Raw genomic sequence first — 15,872 nt, 5'->3', positions numbered from 1 at the left:
AAACCATGCACGCACGGGTCAAAGTCTAGTTAATAAAGTAAAAATTAATGATAAAACACCTTACCTCTATTCCTTTTGTTGGTTCAAGCAGTTCTACGCTTGTTGTATAGTTTACTGAATTGATATGCGATGTTACTTGTGCAGTTATCATGAAATCTCCAAAGGTCATATACATATGAGTGAATAGCAAGCCAGGATTTAAAAGACTGGTATTGCTGGATTCAATCGATATCACTGTTGTATTGCCATCACCAAACATTACAGCGATGCTTATATCGCCCATTGGAGTTAGGGCATTTGAGTCAAGCCGTATGGTTACATTGGTTGAATCATTATTTGAGAGTGTTGTAGGACCTTCTATAAGAAATCCATTTACTTCATAATAGAAGAATACAACCGTTGAATTTGATCTTACAGACACGGGACTGTATGCATGTACTGTGATATTTACTTCCCCGCTTCCAGAAACGTTATGGATTACCGTGAATTCTCGTGTACCGTTTCCATAATGATCCATTTCTAATTTTGATCTGTTTCCGAAAATCCATTCTGTTGTTACATCATGGCCTCCTAAAAGAGTTGCTTGAATTTGTATTTCTTCTCCAACTTCTATATATTCTGGACACAATAACTATAAAGAGACGATAAATAATACTGTATCCGGTGAAAATCATCGACATTAAAAATCATTTTTTGGTATCTAAAATAATCATTACCCATTGTTATGAAATAGCAATATATATATATATATATATATATATATATATATATATATATATATATATATATATATATATATATATATATATATATATATATATAATTTATACATATGAAGCACAGTCTTACCTCTATTCCATATATAGGTTCAAGGATTCTAAGTTTTGACAAAATCTGAATTGAATTTATCTGGGAAGTCAATGTAATGGAGACAGTGTAGTTTGCAGCACTGGAAAAAGGGTGTTTCAACAGAAGTCCATTGGTAATGATGGTGTCATCACTTCCGTTAAGTATAGTTATATTGTTATTTCCATCACCAAAATCGGTTGTGACCTCAATCTGTCCCATAGGCATTTTTGTTGAAGTGGACAAATTCAAAAATATCTCAGCATCTTCCAAAATTGAATAAATTCCATGAGAAATATGAAACCCGTTTACTGGGTATAAATAAAAGACAACAGTGGAGTTAAATGCATGAGAAACTTCGTTCCTGGCATTCACAGTTATCGTAATAGCGCCAATATCAGTCACGTTGTATCGAATTTGGAAATGTCGAGTTCCGTTTCCATCATCAAAGACCTCGACAGGTGCGCCTGTTCCAATATTCCATTCCGTAATTACACACCAACCACCGAACAGAGTTGCATTGATAACCAATTCTTCTCCAACTTCTAAATACTTTTTACATTCAAACTGAAAAAAAGTTGCAATTGTTACAGTGAGTTCTTTTTGGTTGTCGATTATACACGAACAAAATTAGTAAATCTATGGAGATTTTGCTTTGCAGTTGACATGAAAACACCCGGATTATAACGTCTAAAAATTGGGCGAGCAGTTCCGAGTTATCCCAAATGGAGAAAAGATGTAAATAATTACCATTATATACCCCCGTAAGAAATTTCTTTTCGTTTATGTTAACATCTCCGGATAAAAATATATTAAGTTTCACTGAAGAAATCTTGGATGTTTCCCTTCATATCGATTTTAATTGTACTTGACAGGCAAGTGTATTTTCGGTCAAAACCGTTTAAAAAGGAGGCAAATGTAACCTGGGACAGTCACAAGAAATCACAAGTCGTGATTTGCAAAAACAAAACATTATTTATATGCATATGGTAAAATATTTTTAACGTCACCTCAATTCCAAAAATTGGTTGAATGACCTCAACGTCTGAGGTAATAACTTCAGTTCCTAATGGAGATGTAAGTGTTCCAGTCACAGTGTAATTTCCAACATATTGATATAGATGAGTAAATGGTACGTTTTGGTCTATAAGTACTTTCGATGACAAGTCTAACGTTGTACTATCATTGGTTCCATCACCAAAGTCGACCATGACATCAATTAGCCCTTGAGGTACTTGTGTTGAATTTGCCGTTTTAAGGTATATTGTCGCGGCCTGAACTGTCGATGTCACATTAGTTACCAGGAATATTCCATTGATACGATGATAAAAATATGTAGTGTATGAGTGTGCTTCTTGGGAAACTATATTGGTTGCATTTGCAGTAATGTCTATTCCACCTTTTTCAAGAATTGACTCGGTAATATTAAAGTATCTATCTCCCGTGCCTTCATGAATCAAGACGTTTGAGAGTGCAGATCCAATTTTCCAAGTTGTTGTGACGTTAAAACCTTTGGACAGGTTTGCTTGGATGACCAGAAACTCCCCGACTTCATGGTATTTCTTTGTCCAAAACTAATTAACGTATCAGTAATGTTAGATCTATGAGTTTTGTTCATTTTATAATTTTCATTATAGATTTTGAAACACTAAATATTGAAGGTTTAGATGATGTCTAAAAACTCTAAATTCATTTGACAAAGAAATATAATATTAAATATTAAAAACTTCATTAAAAAAATTAAGAGCGGTTGTGAAGACAAAAAACTACAACAACAACAAAAGGAAATAAGGTCATTTTACAAATTCATAAAGTAAATAAAGTAGTAATAATAAATACAAAAAAACTTACTGTTATGTTTCGAATAGGCTCGACAATTTTAATTTCAGATGTTAAATTCGAGGAATCGATGGGAGAAACTAATATGACTACTAATCTATAAATTGCCTCATGAAAATACCGTTTATTAAATGAAAGTCCGTGATTTATGAAATTTGAATCTGAAGATAGTACTTTTCCGGAAGTACTGTTGCCGTCTCCAAAGTCAATAATATAGTCTATCATTCCTTGGGGCTGCCGACTTCCAGAAGTTAACTTTAATTCAATACTCGCATCTTCATAAATCGTTCCTGGATTAGCGTATATACGAAAACCTTCGATTTTGTAGTAATTATATACCGTTACCGAATCCACGGAGTACGATACTGAATTACTAACATTTACTAAGATCTGAAGTGTTCCAGGCTCATCATATGGTCGAATGTCCGAATACACTCGGAACCCTTTTCCTGAATGAGGTATTGTAAATTTGTTTTGACCATTTACAAACCATTTTGATTCTACATTAAAACCATCGTTAATTGTTAAATTTATAACAATATTGTATCCCACTATGTAATTTTCAGGGAAGCACAAGACCTAAAAAATAAGCAAGGTGATTTAACATATAATGTATGACACTAAGAGGATCAAGGATCTATCTTTGAAACTATTGGGATCTAGTAATTCAAAGGGAATATAACAACACTGCCATACAATAAACTCATCTAAGGATAAAAAGGAACTCTAAATATGAATAAAATAATTTTGATAAATTAACTACGTGACTGTTTAAAGAAAATTTATAATTATTTGGAAAAATATCTGATACAAAAACAATAACCCAAATAAAAACTAAACAAATTGACTTTATCCATTATGATCTAGGGAAAAACGAATTTTAAGAATACAGTCACTATAGAATGTAAAAAATTTCATTTTATGAAACTAGACAAATATTAAAATGTAAGAAATCACATCTATGAAAATGTTTTAGAAATACGAGGGTTGGAAACAAAAAACTGTATTTGAAACACTCAATGATAATGTTTAGAAGAAATAAAAATAAGTTTCTTTCCTTTTAATTGTCTTCATTAAACATTATTAACATTATTCATTTGATTATTTTATCTATTATTCTCAAACCAACGTGTTTATAGAAGAAAAAAAATAATTTCAAAGATAAAATGTACAAGTTCTTACCGAAATATTATGAATTGGCTCGATGATGTCTATTGTTTTAGTAAAAACGTTCTGGTCAACAGGAGATGTAATATTAACAACTACATCGTAATGTCCCTCGACGGAATAATGGTGAACAAATAGATAACCAGGATCCAAGAATGAAGCGTTATCTGCATCGATACTAAGGAAAGTATTATTCCCATCACCATACTGCACAGATACAGAAATGGGCCCTTGTGGACTGTTTGCTGCGCTTTCTCTCACCAAGTAAATACTAGCATTTTTATATATAGTTGATGGATGGACTTGAAGAGAAAATCCATTGATAGCATAGTAGATAAGGAATACCAATGAACTCGAAGCCTCTGATACACCGTTAAAGGCTAGAGCAGTCATATTGACTTCACCTGTTAGGGTTGGGTTGAAGTCGATAGTAACTGTTCTTATTCCCTTCCCCGAATGAAACGTTTGTTTAATTATGTTTCCGTTTGTAAGCCATTTTATGTTTACGTTGTATCCGTTTATTATGTTGACAGTAACATGAACAGGTGCTCCATATGTCTGATATTGGTCGCAAAATATCTAAATGAAAACAGATAAATGTCATAAATAATGTATATTACTTATATTTTCCAGACTTTGATCTGATAAACAGTAAGTTTATTTATTTCTGCATGTTCGTTTGCCTTACCTGAATGTTATTTATTGGTTCCATGACTTGGACTAGAGTTGTTAACGTTTTAACATCAACGGGTGACGTCAACTGTACTTTGACAGAGTAATTGCCTTCACTACTGAATGAACGTTTAAATTGTATACCAGAAGTTCGCAAAGTTTCGTTTTCTGAAGAAATCTGTGTCACTAACTCAGGCATAGAATCATTAAAATTTACAACTACTTCTAACGTTCCCTGTGGTAAATTTGATGCACTTGCTAACATTAAGGTAATAAAAGCATCTGAATTTAATATAGTTTCATCTCCACTGAGTGTAAAACCATTGATTGCATGAAGATTTGTGAATGTGAAATTGTAATACGCTTCAGACACAGGATTAGATGCATTAACAGACGTAAACACGGTTCCAACTTCATTCACCAAATGGTTTATAACGTACATTCCATGAGTCTCATAACTTGTATTAAATTTGAATACATTGTTGATATACGCCAAAAGTTGTATTTTCGAACCTGTAGGTAGTGTGACATTAAAGTCAACTGGGCTTCCAAATTTCTGGAAGGGTGAACACTCGACCTATTGTAGATTAGAGCGAAATTATGTTACAAGTTCTTCAAAATATATATGCAATATATAATATAATATATACATGTATAAAACTTCACATAAAACATCATTTCAACTTACTTGGACTGTTGATATTGGATCATAAACAATGATGGTACTATTATAAATTTTGGAGTCTATTGGCGATGTAATTTTCAAAGTAATCTGGTGTGACCCAAGTGAGGTAAAACGATGAAAAAAGTTTAGTCCGGTCTGAAGATTCGATTGTGAAGAGGATACATTTTGAGTATCTGAAGTTCCATCGCCGTACAAAACTAGCAATGAGAGTTGTCCCTGTGGTAAATTGGCCCCCAATGCTATTTTTACTGTTATCACTGAATCAGAAGTCAGGGTACTTGGAGTCCCGCTGACTGAGAAACCATTGATTTGGTAGAAGTTGTTCACAACTTTCGTGGCATTCGCACTCGATACCGAATTAGAGACGTTGACAGATATCGTGACTTGGCCAATAGGATTTAACGACAAAGATGTTTGAATTTGTCTTTCTCCATTACCATTGTTGGAACCTGTAGTTGTGCTTTGTCCATTAATATACCACGCCAGGTTAATGTTGGAGCCTGATTGCAACTGAAGTGTTACATTTGTTGGGATGCCTACCGTTTGGAAGTTGTCGCAACTTATCTACAATAGAAGATTTTACCGAATAACGCAAAAAGGGTCAAAATACCTAACAGGCATGTTATTTCCTAATGTATTGTTATTTATTTCAAATATCTGTACAAACCTGTAAAGATGATATTTTTTCCTCATAAGACACCGTGGTAGTGACAGTTTGTGTGTCTGAAGGGTTGGATGAGAGGGTAAATCTACAGGCGTGGTCTCCAAACCCGTGTACGTTAAACGTCGCAGACGGTATGGTAAAATTAATGGTTTGTCCCGTGTCATCAATTACAGCTGTCGAATTATCAATCATCACAGACCGTATCAGTGCTTGGAAGGTTACGACAATGGCATTTGAAGATGAATTTCTCGGTTGATCAAACTCGTACTTAAATTGGAAAGAAATGTGACCCCCTGGGACGAGCGTATAGGAAGATGTTGTTGTGACCAGCGAAAACGACATTAATTCCAGTGCTCCAACTGTAGACATAAACTAAGAAATGTTACATATGTCTAATAGATAAATTATAATCATTAAATGATTTTCCATTTAAGCAAAAAAAAAATAAATTATAATATAAATGATAAAAATGGCAATGTATAGTTTAAAAAATAATTACGATTGTACATGTATAATTCCAAACAAAGAGATTGTAGTGGCAAAATGTTACATAGTATATGCCTTTAAAATGGTTTGGTTTCTAATAAAGTTATTTACACTTCCGTTTAAATGTTACATGAAATCGTGATTGGTGTTGATTTCAGTTTATTCATCATTATAATTATGTAAAATACTAGTTAGATGATACCCCCGCGCAAGCGCGGGAATTAACACTTTACACATTATTATAATATAATGCTTAATATGTTGAACCATATTTTGTTTTTCATTTTTGTATACACTTTGTCCAAATTTTTCCTTATCTTAATCCTTTAAAACTGAAATTTAAAAAAATACATTGGTGGATATTTAGAGGAGCGGACAGGGATGAAAAATCTAAACTGAAATGGATAATATACACATGTACATGTACGTGGCCTTAATCCGGTTTGTTGCAGCTTTTTTTATTCTACATGTATTTATTTCAAACCAGTGAATAAGTATTTAGTGAATCTCTTTCTAAATTTGGTTCTTTAGGTCAATTTTCAATATAATTTCTATAGCCGTCGCAAATAAGAATTTCAGATTAAAAAAAAAACAATCTGGAGGGGGGAGGCATCCGCATTAAACTTTTCCGTTTTATGCATATATCATTAATTTTATCCATACAGTATAGCAATTGCAACTTCCCGAGAAGTTGCGATTGACAGTATATAGACGTAGAATACATTTATCTGTTCATTAATGTTTAAGGTGTACAACCAATCTTTCGTGGTATGTAAATGTATGAATTCAAATTAAAACACGCCAGGTTTTCCATTATTATTCATTTGCATGCATATTTTAATCCAAAGTTGTCAGATTCAAAGTAGCTGGTCAAAGCCGATGGTTAATTTGCCCTACACTTTCTGCCATGATGTCAATTGGTCAACCCGTTTCTAGGCACCCTGTTCTGGAAAGTTCTTTCTATTATTACTAAAATCGTATTAATTGTTCCATTTTACTGATTAACTTTTTGTATTAATCGAAGTCCGATCCAATGTATCTGCCCGCGATGCATGATAAACTCGTCCTACTCTTTTCGTTAATTAGTCAATCCGCGTTCTTGGTTACCCCGTTCTGGAAAGTTCTATCCCATTCTCACCAGAGGTCGTGCTTTGCAAGCGAATGAATATCAAAACTAAAACCGCCTACTAAAGAAACGAAACAAGTTGCTGTCCTTTAAAAAAGGACTGCAATACGTGGACCATATGCATGTGTTTCCAACGAAAACATGAAAGTCTTAAGATTATCTGAGATTCCTCCGACTCTAGCCGCCTACTTTTAACCACTGAATTTGTACGTTGTATTATATATGTATAGCCCTGACTTTTCATCTCAGAGTTTAGGTTCATACCTCTAAAATAATTATGATCTTTATTAATGAAGACTGCATGTATAGTATCAGGCATTCGGCGAATTCTACTATCTGCGCAAACATTACGCTTTGTACTACTTTGTTAACTATGCAGTGACAGCTTTGAGTAAATAAATTTCATATTTTAATGTAATTTTCTTGAGATTTTAACTTTTATACAGTGACAGAATTATTCAGTCATCTATTATATACAGTCACATAATGATTCAATCATACTTAAATGCTTAAAAATTCTTAATCGGGAAGTTTTCGGAAAACAACAAAACATTGCAAATTATGCTATTTGATGCCTGTTGTAGTTTTGGCATAACATTAACTTATTTCATAATACTGACAGTTCATATCATATGCCGATCATTTCTTAAAAAGGAATTCTTTGTTTCTGCACTGTTTGCTGACAACTTTACAATTACAGCGCCTTTGAACTTATGTGTGCATATAGCATGGAATCCTGATCCCGATTCATGTGCTAGCCTGGTTCCCTAAGCAACCCATTACGCACAGGAACCAGACTAGCTCATGCGCAGACTGAATTTTCCCCATAGCATCCGGTTTAACCTCGCTTATATATCTCAGGGCCCACGCAATGACTTATTTCATTTATTCAACATTTCTCAAATCTTAACTTTTTCATATTCTCTAAATAGACTCACAGTAATTATATTCACTCTATACGTAATCATTCAAAAATATTTCATTGCAAGTATATATTTTGATCGAGACTATCCCTGACTTGGATCCGCCAAAGCGTGTCCACCACCTTACTCTCATTCTTGTTTATCGAAAATGAAAGTAGGTTTTTGTTTAATTTCACAATAATAACTTATCAGATAAAATTCAATTATACCTTACGGACTTCATCTCACATGTGTTGAAATACCAATTAAAGGTGTAAGCAAGTACTCTGGTGCAGGCATTTTGTAGTTTATTTACAAAATGCCTTAATTTATGAGCGTAGATAATTGAAACCATTAACTATTCATTTGGCCAAACAATATTTATTCTTTTCAGTAAGGTTGAAAATGTTCAAGCATTGACGTACGTTACAATACCACTTACTCTCTTGCAAAGTTATTTTAAGTTTAATATTAATATGACAACTAGAACCACTGTTTAATTAATAAAACTGTTTACTATCCCAAACAGAAAAAATAGCCTACGGGATCATATCAATGGCTTGTGTGTAAATCATGGTTTTGAGATGATTTCGGTATAGGAAAATTTCACATGCAAATGAGTTAATGGATCATGATTCTCGGGTGATCTGTTAAACTAAACAAATTGCAAGAAAACCATGGTCCTGGTATGATCTGTATAACTAACAACTCATATCAAAACCATGATCCTGGTATGATCTGTTGTGACTAACAACTCGTATCAAAACCATGGTCCTAGTATGATCTGTTTAAGGACAATTATACAATAATTTCTTAAAGAAAAAAATGACCACATAATTTATAATTTGCAACAGACAATTATATACTTTTAATATTTGAAATACATTGTCAATTACCAAATATGAAAAATAGTATACATATATGCCACATGAACTGTATCGTTAAGCCAATCTGAATTAGAACACAGGATCAGAGTCTTCCATAATTTAGATGATAATTATACTGTTATTTCAAACTCTTCTACCAATTATAACATGAATTGTACAATTTAAAATATTACGTATGCATTTCAAAACCTAGCTGCAGGTCTGTAGCTCCCGGTCTGAACTAATGATACATGTACAGCGCATCCATGCATTAGTTGCTTGCTTCACTTAATAAATCACTTGATAGTGTATTGTAAATAAGTCTTTATAAAATATTATTTACCTCAAGTTGATAAGAATATATTCCCCCAAAATACTTCCATAAATTCACTTTATAAATATGCCAAGATAGAGCAAGATGTCAACAATAACAAATTTTCCTGACATGTACATCACATTTAGGCTCCAAGATGAACATTCAAAATTTGCAACTCAACTTCCTGTTATGCAGAAATCCTAATTCTTAGTGGTCAGTTTATCTGGCAATTAACGAATCATTTCAAACGCATGCTCTGTTGCCTTCTAAGATAATAGCACATACCAGAATCACAAGAAAATCATAGGAGACTCAAAACCAAGAAACAAACCACATCAGGATCATACTTCCTTATTTGTCACCTATGATTTGGGTATGATTCATTTAATGGATCATGTCTAAATCATAGAACAAAATCATGAATTTGTGAGTTTGATATGATTTTTAAGTGATTTTGATATGATTTCTTAAGAAAAGTTTTTGTTTGGGATACTCTGAAGTAACAAATATTCAAACCACACGTTATGTTTCATTGTCGGTAACCTAATAGAAAAGAGGAAATTAGTGAACAGATTAAATTACTAGAAGCTGTTATGACTCCACTACGAACCTTATTTGCAGTGACTTTACATGTCGATGAATAAACCATGAGATTTATGTCGTGCAGTGAAATTAAATCTCCCTTGTTACGTGATATTTTTTAAAGCTTATTACTCATGATAAGCAGGCAATTAAACAGCAACTCGTTAGATTTTGTGTTGAATTGCGCATCGTTTTTACACTACAAAATTCACTCTTGCGACACTTAAAGTGCACAATGAAATATTACGATATTGATTTCAAATATTCGAAATGTTTTGTCGTGATCAATTAAAATGGATACATCGTACAGTACTGGTACATGTTTTTTCGTTTAGATATTGTTTTTAAATTTTACAATTTTGTGGTCTTGATTTCTGGTTACCACACTGTAGTTTTCCGAATCTTTTCATTCTCTAAACCACTATCTTATTTTATCTAACGCTTAAAAGTGTATAAATTTATCCAAAAGTCACAAAATCGCATCAATCCTATGGACTTTCTATATATTTTTGTCAAAATAATCATTACTGTTCTAAAACATGCAATTTTTTTTAACATAATAATGAAATTCATATAAATAAGTATCGACCAAATTCAGAAAGATAGTTCATGATATCCATTCTCAGAACGAAAATCGATATCCTCTCTGACATTGGTGATTGTGGATGTACATGTACAAAAACTGAAACATATAACTGTTTTTTTAAAAACTGACAAAATAAAAGTGTGCGTACTTTGGACTTATTCTCAATAGGTCTAATACTTAATAAATATTATATAAGACTTTTTTTATCTGATGAACACTTCCACTAAAAATAGCCTTTTTGTAAAGTCATGTTCAAATACAACAACGGAATACTGGGGTTCACTTTTATTGAAAAAGGTTATACATCTAAAGGAAAGAGGTCCTATACATGTAATTCTTTATGAGGCTGCGTTGTTTATAATTCTGTTTATGTTTTCCAGTCGAGTTTGTCTATCAATTCAAAAAATTATAATCGATAAAAATATTAATAATTAAGTATAATTGCAACTAATGGATATTTGTAATAAATTAAAAGCACCATTTATTTTGTTATTGATTTAATAACTGAGAAAAAAAATGAATTCCTACCAAATATGTTTTTTTCTTTAAGTATATGTCAATAAATATGATGGCAATAATCCGAAAGCTATCAGATAATTGACTGTCCGGGGCGTATAGAATAAGAAACTATTTCAAAGTAACTCAATATAGTTTTTATAAACATATTATATAAATTACTCAGCACATGGTTCACCAACGTTACGAGATCAAAACAGCCAATCAGAGTAAAGATGACAGCTACTTCAAACACATCACTTATCTTTTATGGCTACCTTCGTTTTGGACATTTCAGACAATGTTTTATTCAACCCCAAAGAAATTGCATTTTCAGCATTCAGGGCTTCACGTTTCAAGGCACCGTGCATTGAAATGTTTAAATGTTTTCTCTGTTACAAGTGTTAACTGTGTATGCAATGTCTGTTCGTAATGTTTAGCATTGATCATGTGTATAGATGAGTAATTTCAAAAGACAAATAAACAATTTGAACTATTTCATATTTTGTTTTATAAACTGTACAATATTTAACAAAACGGCAATTGTTGGCTTATAATTTACTTTAAATATTTTGTATTTCAATTACTTCTGAACATGTTAACCATTCTTCTGTTTTATTTATATTATTTATCTAGCACTATCCAAAACGTAACAGATGAGGCTGAAATAGATAAGTTTGGATATGAACATAGTGAAAAAAGCGCACGTATCAGAACAAATAGTCCTATTCATATAATAAGGGTGTTTTGTCTTTGTTCTTTTTTGCACGCTTTATGTCATTTAATAAACATGTGCAAAAGTGAGTAAGGTTTAAAATCCCCACTACCATTTTTAGCCAAACAATTGTAAAAGATAATCTTATTTTTAGACTGTCTGATTGGAGTCTCCTTTCTTGACATAATCTTAATAAACAAAACGATGTATTGTATAAATCAGCGTAGTTTTCTCTACGTGTTGGGATCAACAAAGTTCAATTTTCATGTATATTCTATGCATTTTCCCACAATTAATGTCGATGAAATTGAATAAAAACCACCAGTATTTGTGTCTTGCTTTCTCTTCTGCTGTGTTTCTGTAAACCAGTGTAAACCACATTAATCTGCGGCTGTCTAGCTTGTCTACTCCAGTCGTTCAATTAGTGAAAACTTAATGGGCAGCTGCAGATAATTTGCAGGTACAAGACGATAAATATTAAATGAAATACGATTTTTCAATACATACAATAAGAGAGCAGCAGAAAAATAGTTCAAAAATCATTATAATTTTAATAATAATTCATGATGACGGTTTTTTTTCAGTTACTAAATCAATAACAAATAATTAAGTTGTCATGCATCGTTTGAAAAAAGAAGCATGTAAAGTTTGTTTTTGTTTGTTTGTTTTTGTTTTGTTTTGGGTTTTTTTTTTTGCTACAAACCATTTTTAATGTATAATTGTTTGTATTTAATATATCTGAGGTAAAACTTTTTACAAATCCATGAACAAAACCTAGTTCATTTATTGACATCATTTAACGCATACACTAATCGGATACTTTTAACACCATATCTAACATAGCTTTACCGTGGTTAACGAATTATCATTTTATAGTAATTCTTCATTGTATCTGAAGGTTAGACATGCAAACGTACAAAGTTTTGTTTTGTTTTGGGTTTTTTTTTAAATTTAAAAACGAGTAATTATTTAAGAGAGCATTCGTGTAAAGCATTTTAACACATAAACTTTCGATGATCATCTAACTTCTTATCCTGTCCCTCATGATTCGTTTTTATTTTTTCGAATTTACCATTGTTTCATCAAATATTCTAATCAATACGTTAAAGCCTCTGCGGCTGAAACTGTACTAGAACAGAGACGATTTTAAAGATAAAAAAAAACCAAACAAACAATTTTATCACTTGAGAGAAAAACGTTATGAACGAAATGGAGAATGCGAAATATGACCAGGTTAATTGAAACTTTTTAAGGGACTAAAGCAAGAGCGACCAACATTGTTTAGAATGTTTTATGGGGACTTCTTTGGGAAATAAGGTTCGACTGACATATTGATCACAAAAAGGTTATGACAGAATTTAATGGGACACAAATTTTGTAGAGCCATCGGAAAACCACTATGATTACATGTATGTCTCTGTTGTGAATCTACGGACAGCCTTCAACGCAGCACCCCGGAGATACTCATGCAGCTACATTCGGAAAATAATTTGATAAAAGCCGACGAAATCTATCAGGCGAGATCACTCGAAGTCTCTAGATAAATATGGGACAAATTCAAATGCGTGCTCTCGAACCTCTGACTTTTCTCGGATATACACCATAACTTAAGACTATTAAAATGTTTGGTGCGCCCTAACAGGCATTATATTTTCTTGATTTACCCGAACATGACTTATAAGGACTGTGTACTCTAACCGATTCTAGTTGCAAATTGATTGTCGTGGTTTTTTTTAAATTTTAACTACAAATAAAAAATGGAAAAGTTTGAAAGTAAAACAATCTGTTTGAGGTCTGAACTCGTGCGCCTAAAGTTCGTTAAATATTTACATCTACTGAGTATGATTCCCTCTATTTCTTATCGAAACTTACAGTTAATGCATAGCTCTATAGAACAGTTGTAGAAACTGAGAGGACTGAAATCTACATGCCCCGTTTATCGAATTGTCGAACCAAAGCGACCAAAGAAAAATCAAAGACTGCGCAAAATAATCATGATGGTGTCCTGTAAAAGACGATTAAGATGCTTCTTTTAGCCAACGTACTAATGTATTTTAACAGTAATTTAGTGGATTTTACTTACTTTTTATAATGAATGTATAAATTTGTTAAAAGAAAGATGTAAATATTAGCAATAAAATGCTTTCTTTAATGATTCAGGCGGGTCATGAAGGTAATTACGATCATCGCAGAAAAAATTTACATAAGCCGCTTTAGCGTTACGTTTACGTACTCTACGATCAATTCATTCATTTGTTGAAAGACATATGTAAATATAAACTATTAAATATTTTCTTTGATGATTCTTGTGGATAATACAAATAGTGTTCATTGCAGAAAAAATTTACATAACCCGCGTTAGTGTTTTTTCTGGAATGTCGCTACCCTCATGTCCCGCATGAATCACCAAAGAAAGCGTGCTAGAATTTTACTGTTAAACCTATTATAAACTAGATCATTGTAGAAAAAATTATCTTTACTCGAATAAATATTTCATCATTTTTGACATACAAACATCATCCTAATTAGACTTTTAAACCTGCTGCAACACAGACAAACTTTCTTTGTAGCAGCGTTGATTATATATCAGTTGATTGTCATTAAATGTGAAAAAACTGCAACACAGAACATTCCCAGATCAATTCATGGAAGAGAATGTCGGATTCAAGACTAAAAAATATAGTTTAAACCTTGTGTAAGCAAAGGGTAAATTGTAAATGGGATCTTAAATTCATATTTTTGTGACGAAAATTTTCACAAAGGGATAACATAAAAAGGATAAAACAATGGAATATGGACAGTACACTCTTTGGAAAACAAAAATATGATATTGAAAAATCATTAAGTCAATTAATATACTAAATTGACCAAAACTGCAACATATAAACATAATCAGAAATAGAATAAATAGGTGTAATTATGGAGGAGAGTACGCACTTTTGTATCACAGAACTTGTGAATATCGATGCATTTGTAAAAATTACATTATAAACAACTACCATACTCATACTCATATAACGAACAATATAATTTTAGGTGTGTGCCTTAATTAGTAATGAAATAAAAGTCAAGATATGATCAGTTGTTTCTGTTGTCAATTCGTCGTTCATAGAAACGTACATTTTGTTTTGCATTAATTTTCTTTTGAATGAAAATATCTTAAACTGTTCGATTAAAAAAAAAAACAACTTACCGTTAGAAAGATACAAATGGCATGATAGAAATATAACCACAGAAAGGAAAAATTTCTTCGCTCCCATATTTCCTCTCTATTCCTTTCTACCACAAAACGCGACTGACGAGTTCCATTGTATAATCAATTTTAAACATTTTCAACTTTAAAATTGTCCTACGTAAGGAACGAAACAACAAGGCTGGCAACAGCCCATCTAATTTGCTTCAACCAACGACTGCAGAGCTTTAGATGCGGATCAATTGATGTATAACGGGTACTGTACTCACAAGCAGGAGGCACTTTAATACGGAATAGATGACTTGCGACTTTAATAGGGAATAGATGACTTGCAGTACCCTGCGAATTTAAACGTACGCAGTGATAAACTAGCAAAGTCGCTTCCTTATCCTACATCAACGCTGAACACCGGATGATTTTACAATTATCTTGAATTATTCTGTCGAGTTGAAAATTGATTTTTCATAATTATTCTACTTCATCACAAAGTAGAAAATGATAACTTGGAATAGAGTCTCTATCAAAGGTGTGGGTTCTTCTATTCGAACTTGTATGAAACCAGTAGTGATGCGAAAAGATAAAACCACAGCGCCATATAGTCTTTTAGTGGCAGAAAATCAAATCAAATCAACATGAAAATGCTCTCCTCATTGCATTCTCGTTCTGGGTGTATAGTTGTTGGTTGCCATGAAGCTCAAATTGTTCATTTATCACTCCTATTAATATTTTAAA

General features: G+C 32.3%; 1 protein-coding gene across 2 annotated transcripts in view; it reads right to left on the bottom strand.

Moving 5' to 3' along the window:
- LOC128164645 (uncharacterized) overlaps positions 1-15,597 on the bottom strand; it is a 37,548-nt gene extending 21,951 nt beyond the window's left edge. The window contains exons 1-9 of one of the 2 annotated variants that reach the window (XM_052828595.1): positions 15,141-15,597; positions 5,877-6,232; positions 5,213-5,773; positions 4,541-5,101; positions 3,868-4,431; positions 2,698-3,264; positions 1,857-2,420; positions 850-1,413; positions 65-631 (exon numbers count right to left, since the gene is read on the bottom strand). In XM_052828595.1, the coding sequence (XP_052684555.1) occupies positions 65-631; positions 850-1,413; positions 1,857-2,420; positions 2,698-3,264; positions 3,868-4,431; positions 4,541-5,101; positions 5,213-5,773; positions 5,877-6,232; positions 15,141-15,207 (4,371 nt within the window). In that variant the 5' untranslated portion in view covers positions 15,208-15,597. The remainder of the gene's footprint in view (positions 1-64; positions 632-849; positions 1,414-1,856; positions 2,421-2,697; positions 3,265-3,867; positions 4,432-4,540; positions 5,102-5,212; positions 5,774-5,876; positions 6,233-15,140) is intronic. The other variant, XM_052828596.1, reaches the window with a different exon arrangement.
- Between the last annotated feature and the right edge of the window lie 275 nt (positions 15,598-15,872).

Source organism: Crassostrea angulata, chromosome 10, assembly GCF_025612915.1.
Source record: "Crassostrea angulata isolate pt1a10 chromosome 10, ASM2561291v2, whole genome shotgun sequence".
NCBI classification, from domain to species: domain Eukaryota; kingdom Metazoa; phylum Mollusca; class Bivalvia; order Ostreida; family Ostreidae; genus Magallana; species Magallana angulata.
This window is presented reverse-complemented; position numbering and strand designations above follow the sequence as displayed.